Genomic DNA, 25,489 nt, shown 5'->3' on the forward strand with positions numbered 1-25,489 from the left:
ATTACCTGATCACTCTGGCAGTATCCCGTACAGGACTCTACCTAAAGAAAGTATGAGAACCTGGCTACATTACATTGTTTATTGGATTTTGTAGTTGTGTGATAGATGCCTTTGCTTCTATGTGTGACACAAACCTGACACTGATGTCCGTGAAAAGTGATCAGATATAAATTCATCTCTTCAACCATCAGAACAAGGGTCACTCAGATTTTCGAGTATGGTTTTACACCGCTTTTAGCAATATTCCAGCAATATCAGGGTGGGGGACACCAGAAATGGGCTTCACACATTGTGCCCATGGGGGGAATCGAACCCAGGTCTTCGGCGTGACAAACGAACACTTTAACCCCTAGGCTACCCCACCGCGCCCCAACCTCCCTTGGGTTGTGCTTGCATTAGGTACATTACGGTAGTCAATGCAAAGGGCTGACCCTGGTAAACAGCCATTTTGCCTGTGTGTTTCTGATGATTACATTTTTTATACAATTTTTCAAACCAATATACTAGGATTTGAGGTTACCATGACAGATAGCTATTTGGATAGTTTTATAGGAAATTTCTTATTTTCATCTTTTGCCAACGTGGAAAACAATAATAGATGTATACTTGGCTTTACAATGATGTCCTTGTTCCCTTGATTAATCCAATTTTAATCTGATTTGTCCAAGAACTGGAATACAGTGATAGACATGAGACCGTGTGTGTGGCTTATCATGGCGACTGCCTCCGTGATCTAGTGGTAGAGCTTCCGCCCAGAGAGCGGAAGGTCCGGGGTTCAATCCCCGGCAACATCATACCGAAAGACGTTAAAAGATGGTACTTGTTGTTACCCTGTCTGGCGCTCGGCATTAAGGGGCTAAAACAAGGACTGGTCTGCTCGGAGTCAGTATACTGTATTCATGTTAAACTGTGGCATGGTATCTCAGTGAGCTAGCACTGAATCGGCATCAGTCCGGACTAGTACAAGCAGCCACACACACGTCGCTATATAAGTGCAATAATCTTAGACGCGACGTTAAACCCAATTTCACCTCACCTCACCTGTCACTCAGGCTCCAGTTGACTGTAGGGGATAGCAAAAGGTACAGGACTATGATAGTGAAGCACATGTGGTGATTGGTATATCTAGCATACAGTGCTTACCTGTTTGTTGTAGCTGACAAAGAATAATGGCAGATTGACATAAGTTAGTTATTTGAACTTATTTCCACAATGCCCTGACATGGAAGATGTAAAGACCAAGAATTACTGTCCTTCTGATGGTAATGCCTCAGAGTCCAAATCTGTGATAAGCCATTTTTTTTAATGTTGATTGAAAAATTGACAGTGAAGTTAATCTTTTGGAGAAAATTTCCTCTCTAAATCAAGAAACTAATTGCAGTGATCTTAGTTGTTCTCACTGCTTAACCTCACACAGGAAATCATTCACTTTCTTAAAATATCAAACAAAATAGTTTGATAAGTAAGGAAAAGATATATGGATGAACAACTTCCTTATTACAATTAGGAGCGATGTTTCCGTGTAGGTTCTAACCCATTTTCAAGTAAGCGCAAGTATTAGAACCTGGACCGAAATTATATATTTTCACAGACTAACCGTCAGACTACCTACCTTGTAAGGGTTTCAAGTTACTGCAAGTTGATTGGCTCCACCCATAGAAGAAGGTTTTGAAATGAGCGTGCATCTTCAATTTGTTCTCTTGGAAAATAGTGTGATCAGCTCCCAAACATTCCTTTCATGACAACTACTGTCTTTCTCAACTGTCTTCTTGTCCATTTTCACTTGAGAAATATTTTTACTCACACATTTTTTAAACGTTTTACATGCATCCAATCATAGCAGGGAATCTGTAATTGTGTTGCATAGCATATATGTGTTCTGTGTTTCAGGTATGGAGTATGGAGAACATGATCTGTACTCAGACACTGGTCAGACACCAGGGCAGTGTGTATTGTCGTGTCACTTCATGTGTTCTGTGTTTCAGGTATGGAGTATAGAGAACATGATCTGTACTCAGACACTGGTCAGACACCAGGGCAGTGTGTATTGTCGTGTCACTTTATGTGTTCTGTGTTTCAGGTATGGAGTATAGAGAACATGATCTGTACTCAGACACTGGTCAGACACCAGGGCAGTGTGTATTGTCGTGTCACTTCATGTGTTCTGTGTTTCAGGTATGGAGTATGGAGAACATGATCTGTACTCAGACACTGGTCAGACACCAGGGTAGTGTGGCCTGTCTAGCCATCTCCAAGGGAAGGGTGTTCTCTGGGGCTGTAGACAGTCAAGTGAAGGTAAGCGACCAGAAATATTTGTCAGTGGTGCAGTTTCTTGGCCCCTAAACACATGTATCAGTCATCTCAGCCAAATGTGCATGATGCCAGTGGCTGTTGTTCACTTTTGTCTTTGGAAATGATAAAAGTGAAAGCTTTTTGTCAGAGCATCAGTTGTGCCACAAACTGTGAGTCTGCTGGCCCAAACACCCTTTTCAGTAGATGTAGTCTTTACACTTGGGCTGTCTTCAGCTATGCTTACTTCATCAAAAGAAGTCCTAGAGTTTGGCTTCGGAACAGTGACCTGAAGTTGCTGTATGTATATCATTTTTGGTACACCATATGATGTCACAACCTCTTTGATTCAGTTGATTCCCGTCCAAAGATTATTAAAATTCTTTGGTTTTCTGTGGGTGAAATGATCCTTTAATCCAGAAAGTACTTGAAGGAGTAATGTTTCTTGTGAACTAGTCAGAATAGGTCCCCTGCCACCCGTGGTCATCAGTGGTGAGAATAGGTCCCCTGCCACCTGTGGTCATCAGTGGTTAGAATAGGTCCCCTGCCACCTGTGGGCATCAGTGGTTAGAATAGGTCCCCTGCCACCTGTGGTCATCAGTGGTCAGTTAATTGATTTGGTGGTCAGTGAGTGAAAGATTGTTGTATACTCGACATCAGCATCTTGCAGCTGTTTGTGGTGAGCAGGCGGTCAGACTCGGTCACTTGGTTGACAGCGTGTCATTGTACACCAACAGCGTGAGTCGTTGTTCATAACCCATGAAGTGTCTTGTCCAGATTTGACTATTTAGAGGCACACGCACACACGCACACACGCACACACGCACACACGCACACACGCACACACACACGCCATGCCCCGCTGTCTGTGGTCAGTCAGGGGTCATGTGAAGAAGCTGAGGAAATCGGAAAGGAACTGGACTTTTATTTACATTATTAATGTACATCAGACTACTTAGCAACTGACTGGACATATGTTTGGTCTTTCCCATCCAGTAACTATAGTGTTCGTTTCTCAAAACGTGTATATATGGTTGTAATTACTTTAGGCAGCAAACACATTCATCTTCGTGTGTTGATGTAGTTAGAACATGCTGTTATGTAAGCCTGTCAAGGATGTGATTGCAACCCCAGCGTGGGTACAATGTGTGAAGCCTTTGCTTTGTGTCCCCACAAGTGGTGGGACGATACACTGATGCATCGTACGATCGCGATATTTTACTTCCTGATACAAGTATCAATCACAGTTGCACACAAAGTAAAAAATATTGATTCATACCTTAAATGTATACTTTGATGGCTGTTACACCGAACACTAATTTGTAGTGAAAATTAGTAGTAAAAATGTAAATATTTTCATCCATTTTGTCCTACTTGACACTGGGGGCTATATTCATCAGTGTGCCAGGTATTTGACTATCCTGTTTATGAAAAAGAGCGAGAAAATTTTTTTCACCTTATCAAGGAGTAAGCATAGAGCAAGTGGAGATTGCAAGTTTTCAGCACCTTGATGCTGTTAACAAGCAGATGTTGAACACCAGTAGGTACATGGCTTGGTTTGCTGCCAGTATCAGACATGTCATCTCCCCGATGGATCAGCATGCATGTCAACCCTTGGACCGTGGAGTCAACGTGAGCCCGAGACAGTTGGGTTTCATCCACAGCCCTTTAGACCATGTCCTCAAGATGCCAGAGGATCTCCAATCATCTCAAGTGCCCAGTTTCCTCTCACATAGCACAACCATCTCAAACAGCAGATTATTCCTATTACAGAATATTCCTGAGCTGCTATAGAAGAGAATGCTGTCACAGCCCAGCACACCCCGACAGTTCTTCAACAGCAGACTGGTCTCCATACTGGAAGAGATTTCCCCGTCTGCCACCTAGATGTTCCAGAACTCCACCATCGGCCTCACTTCAGGATGCAGAAACACACTGCTGATCATGAAGTTCAGCGAGATCCTCACAAGGGAAGACAGGTGACATCGGGGCGTGACTCCTCACGTTCCCCAGCTGGGAAAGGTAGATCTTCATGATCTGAGGCCACCTTAATCAAGAGCCATCAGTACTTCACGCCACGAGGCAGAGGCAGAGGCATCCAAAGAGGCGGATCCTTTTCGATGATTTGCAGTCAACGGGCAGAGGTTTCAGTTCAACATTCTCCAAATCAGCATATCAATCGCTCCATGGCTTTTACCGAGATTAACACCCCTGACATTAGGTTTACCCATCTATAGTTAGTAAGACTACATCTCTAAGTCAAGGACAATCAGGACAAATCCCAGATTAAGCAGAACACAGACCTCTACACAGACCTGATGTGGGAGCCCAGGTGATGGTAACCTGGTATACCTCTCATATTTCCTCACCCTGCCATCCCTTTTCTTCTGGGAAGATGGGGCTGATGATTCCACAAGAACACAAGGAGACTTGGCCTTTGAGTTTTTGTATTGGACCATCTTCATCATGACGGATGTTAATGTAGCATGTTATAGTAATGTAGACTTGTGTGTATCTTGTTCAGTACCATGTTATATTAATGTAGTCTTGTTTGTATCTTGTTCAGCCTCACTGGCATGTAAACAGTTACTAGTGATTAGAAGGGGTGGTTACACAACAAGTATGGCAGTCCAATTAGGTCTTCCTGTGTGTCTTCCAAGGGTAATGTGGAAAGACGTGTTTATTTGGAAATTCCAGTGATTTGCTGATTGTTCGTGAAGATCCAATCACCATGGTACATTCTAAATTCTAATGCTTTGTCTAAGGAACTCCTATTTTCATCTTGTCAATTTCCTGTGAATTGTTTAGAGCATGAAAGCTGAAGTTATTTAAAAAAACGCTATATCTAACACTTAATTGAATAAAGTTCCACAATGTTACATTCCCAAACACACACTAAAACCCTGTGAATTGGACATTTTAGTCTAACTTTAATGCATTTTGTCTATATGCAGCTCTCGAAATGGTAACAGGCTTTTAAATAAGTGCAATTATAAAATCAGTCTTCATACCGGAGGCCTGAGTTGGTATCAGTATTTGTGTTCGTCTCCATAACTAGATAGCAAATGTGGATGGAGCCAAGCGTTTTTATTGCCTGCTGCAGAGGATGCTCGTCCCTGTCTGCGTGGGAGGGTGGTTACGATGTTAAAGATGACCCCTCTTTCATGAGGCCAGCATCCATTGGTACATTGCAAAGATTCACTTTGCTATTCTTAGTACAGGGGAGCAGTGAGTGTGTCTTTGGACTAATGTGAAGAGCTGTTACACAAAGTGGGTGAAATCTAGACATTACCTTCAAGACTATCACATTTGGCAAGTGCCTGGCGTCATTTTGGAATCTTTCATTCAAGCGAGCAAACATGTGTGTGCTAGCCACAAGCATTGCACTCTGTAGGGCTAGATTGGAGTTACATGTGGGAGGCAGTCTGAGAGAATCAAATGGATAATACGGTTGTGGATAGAAAAAATTGGACCAAACTTTGGGGTTGAGATCAGCAGGTTTGATCTTGTGAAAAAAATTGAATCTAGTGAATCGTTCTTATATGTTAGTGAGATTGCATGCAATTTTTACGGGAAAGAACCTGATATTCTGCTGTTGGTTAACCCTGTGTAATGTAAATAGAGTTAACAATGTTTATTGCTGCAGCCTACAACTTTAGCCACTTTTCCAAAGCCCTAATTTAATAAAATTCTGTTTCGTCATGTAAGCTCAGCAAATAATAGCACGAACATCAAGTGAAAATGATGCAAAGAGCCATGCTCTTTGGTGAAACCCACACTCACAGACATGGTGCTGACAGACCTAGAAACATTATCTGGGCAAATCTAGGATGTGAATCCACAATCCTAGGTTCCTGGCATGTCAAAGGGAGGCAAGTCTGTACAGCCAATTGAGCACCACAGGCTCCCCCGTATCAGCATCAAGACCAACTCATTGGTGTAATAGTTGATTAACTATCATCAATGACTATGTGACATCTATCCTTCAGTAGCCCGTTGATATATTTAGACAATAACAATAAAAATAATAATGATAATGATAAATTCATATAGCGCCAATTTCCAGATTGGGTCTGCTCAAAGGCACTTTTGCATGAGTCTGGGGTCAAAGAAAGATGCAGTGGATGTAGTAGAATGAAAATATGTATACAAATGACTACCACTGCTAGTAAATACTTCACTTTTTGTATGGTATTTAGAAAGAATGCTTGACTAAAATCAGGACTAACTCCCAAACGACCTTCCCTCGTCTCTTAAGTTGCATCCCGTAGGCACACAAGAATCCTATGATTGTGGGTAAGAATCCCAGATTTCCCCTGCTTATAATTCTTCGTTTGTCAGCACAGTGCTTGTGGGTCCCCCCAAAGTGGCGACCTGCGTCACTGGGGACGTTCCACCCACATCAAGCCAACACATCGGGGATGTTACTGAAATACTTGTCCCCTCCCTCACCCACCCTCACCCACCCTAGCAATCTACTGTACAGAGGATCTTGGATGCGACGTTAAACCCCCTTCCACCACCTCCCTGAACAGAGGAAATGGAGCATGTGACATCAGATGGCACATAACCCGTGAAGATCAACGTTAGAATACAATAGGCCTTAAGCCAATTCAGCTTGCCGTAAGAGGTGACTAATGGGATTGGGTGGTCAGAATCACCGACTTGGTTGATGCATGTCATCGTATTGCGTGGATCGATGCCGGATGATGTCAATCACTGGATTGTCCAGTCCAGACTCCATTATTTACAGACCGCCGTCATATAGCTAGAATATTGCTGAGTGCGGCGTTAAACAACAAAACAAACAATAAGGTGTCAAAAAAAGTCATTGTCTCAGGAATTTTCTTATTCCTAGCTCTTTAGATGGAAGGACAGACAGACAGACAGACAGACAGACCATTAATTCAGTAGCAGGCCACCTGCCCATAAATTCATTCATATAGAATGATGAATCATCCCCTTTCACAAGGTAATCAACAGCACCAAATTGATGACTATGATGAAAGTGCCTGTTTTTGTTGACAGGTATGGCAGTAATCAGGCGAGTAATGACGACAGGTGTGCTCAGGTGGGACATGCACAACATGCCAATCAGCTGGCGCGACCACCATTGTTCAGCAGGACCAATCTGGAGGTACACCTGGAGAGTCTGATGAGGAGCCTTGGAAGCAACACGTACCCCTGACGGAGGCCAGGAGGACGCAGTGCTATTGCTTCTCATTGTGTGTGAAAGAGCGTGTATGTCTTGTGGAGTTTATCTAATTTTGCATGTTATGTTCTGATAGGTTCAGGTGTGAGGTAGTAGTGCGTGGGGAGTGTTTTGTTCTTACAAGGCCATCGACAGATTACTGTTTCTCACCATGGTTTATTTCAGACATGCTTTGTGAACTCTTTTTCAGGCTGGTTATAATGTTTGTTTTTGTCTGGTGACAAACTTGGATTTATTATTCGTATCAATAGTTTTGGGATTTAATTAGTTTAATTATACCACCATGGACACCCAACAAGAATTAGTGTCCTGCCCTGAGGGAAATCAGGATTGGACTGACTTACTGCTGACTGAACAAATCAACACATTTCACTCACTCACTCACTCACTCTCTCTCTCACACACCCGGCTGCTGTCACTCTCTGCTGTTTTATGAAACCTGTTTTCGGCATCATCACTATGTTCTTGCAATATTGCTGACGTGACAAAATCTTTACTCGCCCCCTCTCCTGTGTCAAGCTATCATTGTGCTATTTTATCATTGCTGAGAGAGTTTCTAGATTGCAAGGGGTCCATTCAACAGAGTAATCTTAGCCATCACGAGTCTTTTTGGATGGGAGTTACGTTCATCATAGGGCTAAGATAGCTGTATGGACAGGGCCTTCTTGTTGCAATATGATCTTCATGATTAGCCATACATCTCCATGGTGGAGTTGGTCCCCAGTAACCAAGTTCTGGTCCAATCTGATTGTCATATTGGTGACTTGTTTGATTGTGGGGAGGGTCGGGTAGCCTAGTGGTTAGATTGTTCGCTTGTCACGCCAAAAACCTGGGTTCGATTCCCGACATGGATACAAGGTATGATGACCCCCCCCCCTCCCTTTGATATTGCTGGAATATTGGTAAAAGCGGCGTAAGATCAAACTCGCTCACTAACTGTTTGATTGCATGTCATCCTACCCCAATGTCACAGAATGTGGCTCATGATATCAATCAGTGGTTGTGTCTGATCCTGACTGGATTCTTCACAAGTTCACATGACATAGCTGGAATAGAGCTGAATCTGGCATTAAACAAACAAACATTCATGTTTTTGAATGATGATAATCAAAGAGATACCTCCAACCTCAGTTTGAATGGTAAACAAGCTATAGTTTTATAGTGGCCTTATGTCAAAATGCTTCACGGTTACTAGTTGTGAGAGAAGTGGGATTGATGTGCTGGATATTAGAACTGTAAGTGGTTAAATGGTTTCGGATCAACAGGGTAGAGACACTGGCCATGAAGACACCAAGAAGTATTGTGTTATGTAGCCCCACCCCTCGTGTTACTTGTCATGTGGACAGCTTTGTTTGGGAGTTTGTTCTACCTCCTTAAGGTACATAACTGGTGACAGTTTTTGTTGTTGGTTATGTATTCATTTTTAACAACAGGAATGTGTCCAAAATGGATATTTGCCATTGGGTGAGCAGTATAATGCATTTTAAACAAAAAGGGGACAGATTTTCAATCGGAAATCCTTTGCTGTTCCCTAAAGTACTCGCGGAAATGAAAAAAAAATGTTTTTCTCAATTTAAAACTCGACACAAAGTGTTACGTCGCTGTAAATACGAAATAACAAAACAACTCAAAAAGTACTAGTCTGGATTTGCTAGTTTGATCTCAGTGAACAATACAAAATGTACTTTACAGGAGGTAATTTGTCGTCACTTTCAACATTCAAAAATAAAACTAAGTCCAAATTGACATAGCAAAAACAGACTATAGGCATTATGTACCAGTTTCACAATAGTCTGTTTTATTCACATTTTTACACACTTTTACGTGTAAAAAGGCATAAAAACCTTTGATACGCTGTATTTGTGCCAAGGCCCTATTAGTACTAATTGAGTTGTTGGAATATTTACATATTTTGTATATTAACTGCATTTATTTACGATCTGAGGTCGAAAAAACAGGTTTTTTTTCATTTCCGTGAGTACTTTAGTGTATTGAATGATCGAGACTGAGTGATGTCTGAAGCTGTTTCATGACACACCGGAGAGATATACTTCCACATTCACTGTATATACTGCCACCGTGCATCCTTGTCTGTCACTGTAAAAAAGTTCTTGTACATACTTATCAGCTCATTCACCTTACAATCATTATACACTGGATGTCACTGCTCAGGCGTTGTCAGGGCATCAGAACAGATGCTATGAAGGGCACACTACTAGAATCAGGGCATCAGAACAGATGCTATGAAGGGCACGCTACTAGAATCAGGGCATCAGAACAGATGCTATGAAGGGCACGCTACTAGAATCAGGGCATCAAAACAGATGCTATGAAGGGCACACTACTAGAATCAGGGCGTCAGAACAGATGCTATGAAGGGCACACTACTAGAATCAGGGCATCAGAACAGATGCTATGAAGGGCACGCTACTAGGATCAGGGCATCAGAACAGATGATATGAAGGGCACACTACTAGAATCTGCCGCACAGTGAATGTGAGCCGCGCAAATTCAGAAATACAGATACCAACAGAACTCTGAATTGATTCTCGTTGTGTTCAAATTAACCACAAAAATCAATAGTGGTTTGTAACTAGGAAATTTTCTATGATGAATAAGTGTTGTCAAACTGGATATATTTTTGTATTGTTCGAAAGAAGAATATTTAAAATAGTAAAGCTAGAAAAAGATTCATTTTAGTACATGTTAATGTACATTTGTGTCTTATGGAAAAGAAATTGTCTGACGTCTCTCATTAGGCCAGGTTGGTGTCTATTTCATTTCAGAATTATTTGGCAATATGCCAAGACGCATCAGATACAACAAATCATCCAGATTGTTATCTAGGGATATTTGAATTTTATTTCTTCTGAAGAGTTCTTGAAAATGTAAAAATAAATATATTTATTTTCAATCTGTTTCTACTAAATTTAGAGTACCCAGTAGTCTTGACCCCTCCCAGCCATTACAAAATAAAATAAATTTTGACTGCCTTTCTGAAAATTGTCTTTGCTACTAATTCACATAGCTTCCTTGTCATAGGATATCCATGTTCACATACTAACAACTGTCAATTGGAATAGAATAACTGTTTTGGTACGGATTTGAGGACTTCTCCAATACACATATTGATTCCTCAGACAGATTTAATAGGGTTTGTGTGGTACTCAAGTTTTGACAGGGATACTGAGGTACTTGATACTAAATACATCACTATCAAACATTGAGTAGTTCACTACCTCCCCTGCATTGTACATAGCACTGTTATCTTCCAGTCAACATGTCATGTGATCTTAACTTGTTGCATTTTGTAGTATGGAACTGCATTTTAACATATTTCTTGAATTATTGTATTATCATGTACAATTTATGTGATTTTTATCATCGACATTTTACAATAATGCTGTTTTCTCATTTTTCACATTTCAGCTTTTAGTATAAATCTGTATATGTGATGGAACCTATACAAACGGCTTGAGCATACCGCTCTCCATCTTCCTGAGGCAAGGGAGTGTACTGATTCTAAAAGTCTGGTTTCCACCCTTGCAGAACTAGGCTGGAATTCCTGGGCTCGATCATAGAGCCACCTGTGGCTATTACAAGTTATGTCCCTTCCATGCCTCTCCTATGGACCAATCAGATTCCACCTCTTGTATCACTTGCATTTGCTTCAAACAAAATGGTAGTGCCCAGTCAAGACAATCTGATTGATACTCAAGATCTATATTGTGATAAAACGAGTCTTACATCGCGAAGTGCATCAAATCACGTGAGCCCCTTGATTAAAAACATGGAAAGATTTAGAATATATCTGTTAACAACGAGTTGGCGCTGCACATGCTTTGCAAATCCTGCAATCGACCGAAATCTACATGACAGTTTACGAACTGGATTTAGATTTTATTGCACGATTTTGATTGGACATTGCATAGACTCGTTAGTCCAGCCAAAATGTAACTCCATAATACCAGCTTAGTTCGGCAAGGTAGGAAACTGGACTTTTATAGTCAGTTAACTCCCTTGCCTCAGGAAGATGACCACTTTCTTTTATTCTGAACACATGTACAGTTAGGACAGTTGGTCGATTTACACAGCTCTACCACATACAACGTCATACAACATACTATTGTTATGTCAATATGGCAAATATACACTTGAGTCTGTTTCTACACTTAAATTGATGACAAGTTTCATGAATACAGAGAAGCAGTCCTGGCAATAATTAATGCCCAAGTTTTTGATGATGTGGCTTACTGAAGTACCTATGATGTGTAGGGTAGTTGATACGAATGACCTGTCTGTTACAGTAAGTCAACTCTAACCAGGGGCACGGTGGCCCACTCGTCTAAGGCGCAGCAATTCGCTCTGCAGAGTTGTGTCCCTTGGGCACACAAGAAACCTATGATTGTGGCTTCGGATCCCAGTTTGCCTCGATTATGTTTCTAGGTTTGTCAGCACCATACCCGTGCACGTGGGTTTCACCGAAGTGGTAAACGTCTGAGACCTGCATCACTTCAGGCTTTCCTCCCACATTAAGCTGACACGCCGTGATATAACTGTAATACTGTTAAAAGCGGCGTTAAACCCAACTCACTCACTCACTCACTCAACTGTAACCAAAAGGGGAAAAGGATGACAATGGTGTTCAGATTGATTCAGACTCAGATTGTTCTCGTGCCGTGCTAAGGATTCATAGATTTTGAACAACCAAATCACATGTCGAACATCCAAAACCTCTGGAGAATTGTTTTCACTTTTGAATGTTATTTATTTATACTGAATATTTTTAAGATTAGAACAACTTATTCAAATTCAAATACATTATTAAACAAGAGCTTTGATAATGTTATGAATGCATGCCTATTTGGAGATGTTGATATTCTGAAGTCAGTCAAAATATTAATAGATGATTTGACACAATTAAACTGTCCAGTTGACACACATTAGAAAGTTTGTATCAGAATGTTTGACGCAAGTTGTTTATAGATATTAAAAAATCAAAATTAGTTGATATTTATAATATGAAATGTTATTTTCCTATATATAATAAAATTTTACTGCGGTTTTAGAAATGTCTGCAGGACTATTTCCTGTACCAAAGACTAGTACAGGATTGGCATGTCGAGGAATGTGAAGTGGGTTTTTTCACATGACGATAATGCACTTCCATATGATAATACTTCCTGATTTCGATATCCATCGTAATACATGTGATATGACTTCATAATACTTGTTTCATAAAGATGGCTTGCAACTGTTGACACAATGTGTTTAATAACACAATTTGCATGTCTGGTTATCATTCTTATGATTTTTTGCCATATTACAAATGTTTACATTGTAATATGTTGTTAGCCAAGGCTGTGCCTTGATAAGAAACATAGTCTCTACCACAGATTAACAATAACACTTGATTGAATGCATGGAAGGTCCATTCTCAAGGAAGGTCCATTCACAAGGAAGGTGCTGTTGATAGTTTTGATAAACCTTGTTAATCCAGGACCTGCCTGACTGAAATTCCAGCTGGACCGTTCTCTCAATTTCAAACCATCTCCCTGGTCTAATGGATAGAGTATCTGCCCCCAGTGTCACTGGTTCCATTACCTGGTGCAAAAGATGTTACAAGATGGTACTTGTTGTTTCCCTGCCTGGCAAAGTTATTAAAGGACAAGTAAAATGAAAAAAAAAAGGTTTTGATTTTTTTGCTAATATTAATTTTCCTAAATACATTTAGTCAATTACTCAGATAGAAAAATTCATAATATTCATATAAAGTATTTAAATGTCCAAGTGAAAGTGCTGAAACCCCATGCTCCATAAATCAGCTTTTAAAAACACACCTGATTCATTCATATTACTGTAGCTATAAGAGCTTCGGATAACTTTTTGAGCAATTGAGTTTTTACTTGTAGATTTCTGTTTTAATTGGGTTAGTTTTCATTGGGTAACCAATATTTTTTCACTCATCTATTCATTATGAGATTTTTAAAAAATGGAACAATTTTTTAGATGTATATTACGGTGCTAAATATAGGCTGACTGGGAAGTAAGCTAGCTTGTACCAGGTAATTGTGTTTTGGAAATTAGCTCTGCTGTATGCATGCTGAAAAAGCTTCATTGGATCTTTACGCATGCAGTTTTTATTTCATTTAATGCATGCGTGGGGGTATTTTAGACAAATATGCAACTTATCTGTAGCTCTGAGTTAATCTGTCATACCATGACAGATTGCCTATAGTCATGTGAAATAATCGGGTGTTCTTCTACTTCTTTTGAGTAGTATATATTGGATTAACAAGGTTTCATTGTATATCTGGCACCTCGCATGTTTGGAGCTGTGCGAGCGTATACTCTCAAACCAGGGTCTCGTGGCAGTCTGTTTTCTTGCAGTGATACTGATGACTTTACCTCTACCTGTTACTCTGCTGACAATATGTGATTGTTGTATCTCTCTCCTGCTGACCATGGCTTTCAATAAACATTGTTACATTCTTACAGCTGCCTTTGTATTTTGTGTGCTGAATCAACACACATATTCACATTCATATTTACCCTCATATCCCAATTGCGTGGATCAATGCTCATTATGTCAATCACTGGATTGTCTGGTCCAAACTTGATTATTTTCAGACAGCCGTCATATAGCTGGAATATTGCTAAGTGTAACAAACCAAACCGTCTAAATAGTTTGATGTTTCAAGGTGTCCCTTTTGGTCCATCCGAAATGATGAGGATACCACTGTCACAACCTTGTGCAATTCAAGACAGGTCTCGAGCACTTGGCTTGTTGTGGCATCACACTATTATAAGGTGTGGTTACAATGTGTAGCATGACAATGGGGAGCCCAGAGGTTAAAGCCTTGGTTCTTCATGCTGAAGGTCCTGGTGTGATGGAACTTGGGAACAAATGAGTGAAACCCTAATCTACCATACACAACATTTACATTACAAGGCATGAAACACCCCTCGCTCGCTCACTCACTCACTCACTCACTCACTCACTCACTCACTCACTCACTCACTCACTCACTCACTCACCCACCCACCCACCTACCCACTCACTCACTCACTCACTCACATTCACTCACTCACTCATCACTCTCACTCACTCACACACTCACTCACTCACCACTCACTCACTCACCCACCTTGTAGCCCCGTGATCTCCACAGTAAGACCAAGTGTAAATGGCACGTCCTGTGACATTTACCCATGCAACATTCTAACTTACATGCGCAGGTCACAGAGTATGCCCCATGGCCGGCCCATGATTCATACCTGCTACTTTGTTGTCCCATTATTCTAAGAGTTGTCAGTCTGTGCCTTGAGGGTCACAACCGAGTGTTTCAGGCTCCCTACAAGTTCATATTGACAGACCCGTGAAGATCCAGGTTAGAATAGGTCTTCAGTAACCCATGCTTGCCGTAAGAGACGACTAGGCTTGTGGTGAAAGGCGACTAACCGGATCGGGTGGTCAGGCTCGCTGACTCGATTGATACATGTCATGGGTATCCCAATTGCGTGGATCGATGCTCATGTTGTTAATCACTGGATTGTCTGGTCCAGAGTACATTATTTACAGACCGCCATCATATAGCTGTAATATTGCTGAGTGCGGTTAAACAACAAACAAACAAACAAACAACTTATGTTCAACACACCCTCCGGGTCAGAACAGGTCCTCATTAGCCCGTGCCATAAAAGCCAATCAAAGTTGACTGGGTGGTCAAGATGGTTGATTTGCCTGTCGGTCACCATGCCGCGTGCTGATTCTTTAGACTCGGCCTAAATGAGGCATTAAACAATTTAAAATCTCAATAAAATATTCGGTATTTCTCTCTTTCTCTAAAACTGGTGCCCGCCGCCGTGCTATTCCTGGCATATTGCATAAAGCAGCGTAAAAATCTACTCACTCACTCGTTCTCTAAGAATAACAACAGTGTTTTATTCGTGGCGGTTTTATTCGTGGAGTGTGTCCCTATCGAATGATGCTAGGCCACGTTATCAATGAAGAATGTGCGTGGCGGAGCCTGTCTTACATAGAATTACTAGTCCCCCTGACGACCAGCGTTTCCTATTTAAGATAAAGGTAATTTTACAGCCCAAGTTTAATCAGTTTGAAGTGCACAAATATAATAAGTGTGTCTGGTTTGTCACAAGAAAATGTGTTTTCCAATTAAGGAAGCACGAAGTAAGGAATGGTAGAGTGATAGAAGATGCTTGTTTCAGTCAGCAGGATTATCGATTGGACAATTTTGTTTCATACCTGAACGTGTGCAAAGATCGCTAGCTGGTTTTGTATAAATTTGCATAACAGTTGTTAAGATGAGGCTTGACACAAATGTATCTAATATCAAAACAAATATATTGTATCTCAAATGAAGTGACAAATTGAATTCCGTTTACAAACGAACCATTGTAATTAAATGAAATCCTTTTATTTCCGTGATATCGCAGTCGTTGCAGCTACGCGTGGGGCTCTCTTTAAATGGCAGGTAGAAATGATACACATGAGAGAGAACGGAGTATATCACCGTATGAAAGAGTAAGCATATACTCCGAAACGTGGTTCCTCATAATAAAGAAGTTGACATCCATTAACTCTTTCTCTTATGCGTGGGATGAAAGCTCAAACCGACGCAGGTCTAACACGTTCAACACTGTGGTAGAAGCAGCAAGCAGGGTGCTAACAAGCTGAGGATCGTGATGGGGCGTGTGGTTGAAGCAGCAAGCAGGGTGCTAACAAGCTGAGGATCGTGGTGAGGGCGGGTGGTGGAAGCAGCAAGCAGGGTGCTAACAAGGTGAGGATCGTGATGAGGGCGAGTGGCGGAAGCAGCAAGCAGGGTGCTAACAAGCTGAGGATCGTGGTGAGGGCGGGTGGTAGAAGCACCCAGCAGGGTGCTAACAAGCTGAGGATCGTGATGAGGGCGGGTGGTGGAAGCAGTAAGCAGGGTGCTAACAAGGTGAGGATCGTGATGAGGGCGGGTGGTGGAAGCAACAAGCAGGGTGCTAACAAGGTGAGGATCGTGATGAGGGCGGGTGGTGGAAGCAGCAAGCAGGGTGCTAACAAGCTGAGGATCGTGGTGAGGGAGGGTGGTGGAAACAGGAAGCAGGGTGCTAACAAGCTGAGGATCGTGATGAGGGCGGGTGGTGGAAGCAGCAAGCAGGGTGCTAACAAGCTGAGGATCGTGATGAGGGCGGGTGGTGGAAGCAACAAGCAGGGTGCTAACAGGGTGAGGATCGTGGTGAGGGCGGGTGGTGGAAGCAGCAAGCAGGGTGCTAACAAGCTGAGGATCGTGATGAGGGCGGGTGGTGGAAGCAGCAAGCAGGGTGCTAACAAGCTGAGGATCGTGATGAGGGCGGGTGGTGGAAGCAGCAAGCAGGGTGCTAACAAGCTGAGGATCGTGGTGAGGGCGGGTGGTGGAAACAGGAAGCAGGGTGCTAACAAGCTGAGGATCGTGGTGAGGGCGGGTGGTGGAAGCAGCAAGCAGGGTGCTAACAAGGTGAGGATCGTGATGAGGGCGGGTGGTGGAAGCAGCAAGCAGGGTGCTAACAAGGTGAGGATCGTGATGAGGGCGGGTGGTGGAAGCAGGAAGCAGGGTGCTAACAAGCTGAGGATCGTGATGAGGGCGGGTGGTGGAAGCAACAAGCAGGGTGCTAACAAGCTGAGGATCGTGATGAGGGCGGGTGGTGGAAGCAGCAAGCAGGGTGCTAACAAGCTGAGGTTCGTGATGAGGGCGGATGGTGGAAGCAGCAAGCAGGGTGCTAACAAGCTGAGGATCGTGATGAGGGCGGGTGGTGGAAGCAGTAAGCAGGGTGCTAACAAGCTGAGGATCGTGGTGAGGGCGGGTGGTGGAAGCAGCAAGCACGGTGCTAACAAGGTGAGGATCATGATGAGGGCGGATGGTGGAAGCAGCAAGCAGGGTGCTAACAAGGTGAGGATCGTGATGAGGGCGGATGGTGGAAGCAGCAAGCAGGGTGCTAACAAGCTGAGGATCGTGGTGAGGGCGGGTGGTGGAAGCAGCAAGCAGGGTGCTAACAAGCTGAGGATCGTGATGAGGGCGGGTGGTGGAAGCAACAAGCAGGGTGCTAACAAGGTGAGGATCGTGGTGAGGGCGGGTGGTGGAAACAGGAAGCAGGGTGCTAACAAGCTGAGGATCGTGATGGGGGCGGGTGGTGGAAGCACCCAGCAGGGTGCTAACAAGGTGAGGATCGTGATGAGGGCGGGTGGTTGAAGCAGCAAGCAGGGTGCTAACAAGCTGAGGATCGTGATGAGGGCGGTGGTGGAAGCAGCAAGCAGGGTGCTAACAAGCTGAGGATCGTGATGAGGGCGGGTGGTGGAACTCAAGTCCCTGATCATCCAATCCCTGTATCCTGTGTTACAATAATTTTGTTACAGAAACCGAGGTCATTCTGAGTTGAGGTGGGCAGGGCACGCTCCCCTTTTCGCGAACACCTGGTATCATCCCTATTTGGCAGAGATTCATGAACACTTGCTTTTGATTTAGACGGAATTATACAATCGACTCTGCTTTTGGCAGAGATTTCTTATCATTACGACATTAATTTAAAACAGTCACCAATCACCCGTTGATGCTCCTTAAAATTCAATATGTGGGTCTTTAACTACAGATATATGCCTATCAAAATAAGAAATACAGTAAACTACGGTTATAACGAACTCAAAGGGATCACTATTTTTAGTTCGTAATAACCGTAGTTCGTACATGCATTTATACAGCATATATTCAACAGATGGCCTCTACTAGAAATAAGTTCGTTATATCGGTTAGTTCGTTATAAGAGTGTTCGTTATAGACGTAGTTTACTGTATACAATATTTCTCAGTAACCTTCATTGAGTAGAGGATTGGGGTTAGAGCCGGCCGTGAGGACCTTATACTTGCGGTAAGAACCTACTAAAATCGGCAGCTGGAATGATGATGAATACGGCTTTAAGAACTAAACCAGAAAGAAAATAGTTCATGTGCTATGTATCTTGTCCTATGTATCTTTAGCTGTGGAGTACTGTTCTGTGTGTGTGTACAGACGGAACCAAGACCTGATAACCCCTCAGTTTCCTGCTCTTTCATCTTTCAGCTCCTCACAGCGATGTCGCGTGCCTAACGATTTCTGCACCTATATACGACTTTTCACGCGCTAAAATGGAGCCACGTGGGATGTCCATCTTTCATGCCGTCTGACTCCCGTGGGGATCGCGGGTTAAAATAGGTTCCCAGTACCCCACGCTTTCCGCAGTGCCGACAAAATAGGATCGGGTAGTGGCAGTTTCATTGTTTCATTGCGGTTTTATTGTAACCGCCGGGGCGGCGGCCGCTGTTCATGCTGTAATCCCCGGGCATCTGTGACCAAACTCTTGATGATTGCTGCGTAAAATAACATTCAGACACTCACTCGTAATTCTAACAGTCTCCAGTCTTTAGACTGCCACACGACACTACAACACGCTCAATGTCGTATCAGTGCATCAAATAGGACTGACCCATTGCGTGATTCGATGCTCATGATGTCAATCACTGGATTGTCTGGTCTAGACTCGATTATTTACAGACCGCCGTCATATTGGTGGAATATTGCTGAGTGCGGCGTTTAACAACAAACAAACAAATATTGAAGGATTATTGACCTACCTATGGGTAACAAGCTTGACGCCTCCAAATCCTTATTGCCACATTATAATGTTGACTGACCAGCTCTAGATCACAAGTCCTTCCCGTAATGAAATGAGCTTGACATTGACATGAACAGGTTGCTCTACCCAATATTATGTTAAGTTATGAATACAATATGAATAAACTATTTTCACGAGACTGAAATAACAATAAATGTATTTATCTTACTTTTGTACTGGAACTCAACTATCTCAAACTTCACCTGTCAGCCGGACAATAATCTCCAACTGCACAGATCTGCATTGTTATTATACCCTGGCCAATAGAGGAGTGTGTATTTGATGTTTCATTCTCAGCTCCGTGGGTATCATACTACACAAGCTGCCTTTGAGGCGCTGGAAAGTTAACATTCACATTACCATCTCATCCTACCGGGGACCCATTCATTGCTGGGTGAACAGCCACTCATCCGCTTTAATCAGTATATGCCAAATAAAACAGTGGCCCTATATATATATATATATATACCAAAACACATCACGAAGCTAGTTACTGTGGTAGGTTTGTCCTGGAACCAATAGGACCAACATATCTCCATCTAAAACTTCTTCCAACAACGCGACACCCCCTCCTCCCCTTCCACACACACACACACGCACGCACGCGCGCGCACACACACACAATATCAAATGGGCGGTCCCTGACCGACCCCGGTAGTCGCCTCTTACGACAAACATGGATTGCTGAGGACTGCTCCCGTTGTTCACCTTGACACTTTGTACACTACAGCTGTGACTGGCGATACATATTGTCATCTTCCAGAAGTGAGATTGTATCATTCCCCTGCCGCAAGGGGACTCAACACAGATCTGAACTGAAGCTGTACAGTGAACCCATTCCATGGACGAACACCATCAGACATGTTGGTTTGGTACTCTCTGGCAACATGTCATCCCTTGAACATGTTACTCAAGCTTCAGTCAACCTGAGGTCAGGGGTAAGAACGCTGATTTCACGAGGTTTTCATCATAGGTTCCTGAATCCTATAACCAGCTTGATTGTAGTAAATAATATGTACCTCCCAAAGACTCTGTATGGATCAGAACTGTGGTCAAATCTATCAAAGGTAGAGTTGCTGATGCTGGAGAGGTCGTTCAGATATGTTCTAAAATCTATCCAAGACCTGCCGCGACTGACCCGTACTGATGTCTGCTTGAGTCGTCTTGGTGTTCTACCCATTGAATACCATATAGATCAAAGAAGTTGTATTTCCTGGAGCGCATCATCAACATGAACCCGAAGTTCCTGCCTCACCAGCTGTTCATGACCAGACGGATGTGTTACATTCACCAACTGACAACCTCATCATCAGGATGATTGTTCCAGACGTCATCAGATTGTTATCCAAATACAATCTCATGGATCCTCTGCTGTCGTTCCTGCGGAATGGTATCTTCATAGGGAAACAGAGATGGAAACGATTAGCGAGTAAAGCCCTAAAATCTCCCCATGTCTCTGCCTGGAGGCAGAGACTTGCTGCTGATCCAGAAGTCTAGATGTTTAGTCAGTCCATCGGCTATATGATGTCAATCCAGCCTGTCAGATCTCCTTAGACGACCCAACTCTGAGACTGAACTCTAACTTTGTGATAAGGACGTGTGCCACCGCAAAGGACATGTGTGATACAGGACTGTGCCACAAATGTGGTCTTGTGTATCGTGATCCAGTGCCACATGCAGTTGTTGAGTGCGAATGTACGTGTGACATTCGGGATCAGCTCTGGATGGAGTTGATCAATATCGGTGATGTCGACTTTAGCTGCTACCTGTATGGTATGGACTCAGCAAAGCTCACTGAATGCCTGTTGTCTTGTAGAACAGATTACAGACTATGTGATAAAGATGCTGATGACTTTGCAAGAGTGTGTGTTAAATATGTAAAGCCAATGTTTAAAATGGTGTTCAACTAACTCTCAATATATATCAGCATTACCATTCTGCATATTTAATGCAAAATAATATGTTGTTCTGATAAATGTTCATCTATTATTTTCTGCTTTTTGTGTACTCTTCTTTATGGAGGAATAAAAGGTTATATACTTAGCCAGTAGATTGTAGCCCTGACTACATAAACGTTTTGAAACATTCAGACATGACGAAGTTTATTGATCCAAAGCTTTAACTTTGAACGATTTTTCTATGCAACATCTGGACAGGGGGTCTTTTGGTTAAATGCAAATGGGTTATATATAAACACGTTAGTTAAATATATAAGACGTGCTGGGGCTATCTCGAAATAAAATAAGATTATTCAAATAAATAATTCAACAGGTAGCTCAAAGCCTATTTCATTGAGAGAGGGGAGCAAGGTCACCGTTTCGTAGATGCCACACGTCACCACTTTTCAACTTACTTTAACTGTCCACTGTTTCATAAAGAGGATTGTGTTGGATGTGTTGTCAATCAATATATTATCAAGCATTTGTGTACTCTCTCGGTTATGAAACGTGGCGTTTGTATGCACATGTAATTTATCATCCGAGCAAATCTCAACCTCAGATTTCCAGGATTTAAAAACCAAAACCCATACCGCGTGTCGACAAACGGACACCTACTCGGCTACAACGCCGTTTATTTGACTGAAGACGTCTACAAAGACGGCGGATGGAGGCAGCCAGGTCACCCACGCATGCACAATGGTGACCTACATATCTCTAAATTCTAAAGTGAGAAAGGCCCAGGTCAGCAAATCCTAAGTCTGACCCGTTATTGTAACAAAAGTCGGCTGACCAAGTCTAGACACGTCAGATACTTCACAACAACGTAATTACGAGCTACGTTATACGAGCAAGGTGGAAATAGACGCTTGACCGTTCTTGGACGCCAGTGTCCATTTCTGGTGCACTTAGCTAGAGAGAGGTCATGTTACGATCAGGTGGTGAACAAAGGACACACCTTGATAATAATGTGACCGTCGCTTTAGACTGAGTTGGTGTTTGTCGTTTCTCCATTGGGTAATTGCTTGAAAATGGTCATCAATTACAATGACAGCACACAATAGATAGTAGTACAATATTCAATGACAGTATAAAATGGGGGAGCAGTGGACAGGACAGGACAATGACAAAAGTAATAATCACCTCGCCGCAACAGTGGTCAAATTCCGAGATAGGCCTCTGCTAGGAATCCGGGGTGAGACGTGATCTTCACGCGGAAGCTGGTCTTGATGCAATGTTAGATGAAATGTGAGATGAGTCATTACCTTTCGACATGACTACGCCCGGCCTCATATTGCTCGACTTGTTCGGGATTCTCTTCAACAAAACAACGTGAATGTCATTCCCCTGTCCGGCTCGCTCCCCTGATCTCTCACCAATCAAGCACATGTGGGATGAGATGAATCGGCGTCTTCGACGTCAACCACGTGTTCCACAGATACTCCGGGAACTTCGAAACATGCTCCAGCAGATATGGACTGATATCCCACAGGACTTTGTGCGACGCCTGGTCCTTTCCATGAGACGAAGATGTGTTGCTTGCATCGCAACCAGAGGTGGATATACACGCTATTGATTTGTAAATTGACATTTTGGCATGTGTATGGGTTTTTTTTAAATCATGCATTTTCTGAAGTCAGTATGGCAAATTAAACCATTTGATCACTTACAGGAGGTTTTTTTTATCTGTTGCAGACCGAAATTGTTTCAGATTTGGTAAAAAGCATAACTTTGCATTAAATCTTATTCAATGTCACAGGAACTTTTGTTGTTCAGTAAACATAGTGTTTCTAATATTATAGTATTTTTGACAGGTATAGAAAAAGTGAATTGCATCTTCAACGTGATAACCACAAGTGTACTCAGGTATGTTTGATATGTCGTCTAAACCTATCAGCGTTTTAAGTCACTGCAGCCGAGTTTGAGGCGAAAGTGGACACTTTGGCATGATCTATGACCGTATTTTAAGTCTGAGTTATTAATAATGGTATCAGAACGATTAATTAAGGATTTAAATTTCTTTTAATGAGCGAGCATTAGTTACTTCATCAGGTAGAGTGTTCCACGGGTTAATCGTATCCGGAGGAAATGATTGAGCATAGGTCTGGGTTCTACATTTGATCAGTCGGAAGTATCACTTCCTGCCAACACACAAGTACAATACAACTGTACTTTCGATTCCATCAATGGTCGCCATGTAATGAAATACTATATCTACAGGGTAGAAACAAAACGCTAGACAAAGTCTTTAAAGCCCACCATCCCATCATTGCACGTGTATTTCTAGCAAACCACACATGTGCCCTTCAGGAACAAAGGAGGCACGTTCCAGATCTGTTCTGAATGAAAAGAAACACGTTTTTAACGTTTGATTTGTCATGAAAGGGATTTCAACAGTCTTGTGGATACATTCCAGTTATCGCACGAAACACTCCAATTTGTCACAAAGTCGGACAACCCGTTGGTAATTAATTCTATATTACGACACGATTAAGCTGTAAACATCACCTCTGTTGCTTTGAGCCCACGTTGTGCTGATCCCCCTAGTTTTATAACACACTGTGTGCAGTTGCTGCTAGTGACGGCACGTCATCCTGTAGCCCCTTTGAGGTTTACCGCGCCCCGGCCATGTTAACTAGTTCCTGTTTGGAGTGATTGGCGTCATTACTGGGAATGAATCGTCAATGGCTCGGGTTCAAAAGCACACAGTCATTTCTAAAGGTGGGTGAGGTTTGTATTGCCAGACAGATGGTCATTAGGGCTAGCCTCGCCACGTTACAAGGTGCCATTCATGCTTTTTAGGGGATTTCAAGTATTCTCTATTCGCAAGAAAATATGAGGCGACAGAACTATGTCCATAATCCTAAGAATCCGTTGTACATACATCATAAGCCTGGCCGATTACTGACATGCAGAGGGGAGATTGACCGCATATATCATGGTTATTGATGCAGCAAACGACGACTGCGTCAATTTCTTCCCTTTACAAAAAAATACGTGTTTTCTAAGCTACAAGTGAAAATATTGAAATCAATTCTGTGTCTTTCTTTCAAATTTCAAGTTACAACCTATATATTTCTGAAGAAACTATTGAAAAAGATCCCCCCCCTCCACCTCACCTCACCCCCCCCCCCCCCCCCCCCCCCCCCCCACCCACCACCACCACCCCCACCCCACCCACCACCCCATATTGGTGTCATATTGGATTGGGTGTCATTGGGGGTTACAGGGTGTTGCTCATGATATCACCCTATGGTTGTCTGGCCGTTATCATATGGCTAGAATAGTGCATTATAGAACTGTGGCAGTCTACAACAGACACACTAAACAAACAAAACATGAGAATGCACATGAGGCCCCGGATGAGACTCCGCCCCAAAAAGTACTAGAATATTCCATCAATATGACGGCGATCTGTAAATTCCAGTGGTTAATATCATGAGCATCGATCCACGCAATTTGGATCGATGACATGCATCAACCAAGTCAGCGAGCCTGACCACCCGATCCCGTTAGTCTCCTTTTACGACAAGCGTAGTCTCGTTTTATGGCATTAGTCCGGAGTAGTACAAGCAGCCACACACACACACACACACACACACACACACACACACACGTGTATGCACGTCGCTATATAAGTGCAATAATCTTGGACGCGACGTTAAACCCAATTTCCCCTCACCTCACCTTAGCTTTATAATAATATTATATTATTTCTGTATCAAACTATATACATCAAAACCATTGATTTAATATTGACATTTGTTTAATGCCAAATTAATGGGTGAAACAGTCCGCTTGGTGCGACTTAAGAGCTACTGGAGATTAACTCTAGCTGTTTACGACCCCATTACTGTCAGATTCATTTCCATATATATATATTAATCTCTGGCCCACGTAAGGTTGGGAACGACTTCACTAGAAATGGAGTATCTGTTCATTGTGAAGTTTATTGTACTTCTATTGTAGTATATTGATAGATATTTTAACCTCAGATAGATGTTTCCATGGATGCGTCTGCCTGTCTTTGCATCCTTTGCTTCTCCTTCTCTTCCTTTTCTTCTCCTCCTATTTTTTCACCTCATCCTTTTATTTCTGCTTTTCGTTTTCTTATTCTTATCCCTTTCGTTTTCCTTCTGATTCCCATCTTTTTCTTATACTCCTCTTGTCGTCTTCTCTTCCTTCTTCCCCCTTTTCACGTGTTGTCGATTTAATAAGCGCTTCCAGTGGATCAGAATTCCTGCGTGTCTCATACACAAACAGTCAATACTACACTTTGGGCAACAGTCAATACTACACTTTGGGCAGAACCAATGTTGCTTGCGTTTGAGTGGCTTTTGCTGTTACGGTTTTAAACACA

The 25,489-nt window shown here is 42.5% G+C and overlaps 1 protein-coding gene across 1 annotated transcript in view; it reads left to right on the top strand.

Moving 5' to 3' along the window:
- The window catches only part of LOC139468575 (E3 ubiquitin-protein ligase TRAF7-like), a 174,922-nt gene extending 160,926 nt beyond the window's left edge, over positions 1–13,996 (top strand). The window contains exons 20-21 of the mRNA XM_071250637.1: positions 2,176–2,295; positions 7,318–13,996. Of these exons, the coding sequence (XP_071106738.1) occupies positions 2,176–2,295; positions 7,318–7,329 (132 nt within the window). The 3' untranslated portion in view covers positions 7,330–13,996. The remainder of the gene's footprint in view (positions 1–2,175; positions 2,296–7,317) is intronic.
- The last annotated feature ends 11,493 nt before the right edge of the window (positions 13,997–25,489 follow it).

Source organism: Haliotis cracherodii, unplaced genomic scaffold (assembly GCF_022045235.1).
Source record: "Haliotis cracherodii isolate W230 unplaced genomic scaffold, xgHalCrac1.p SCAF_2, whole genome shotgun sequence".
Classification (NCBI taxonomy): Eukaryota; Metazoa; Mollusca; class Gastropoda; order Lepetellida; family Haliotidae; genus Haliotis; species Haliotis cracherodii.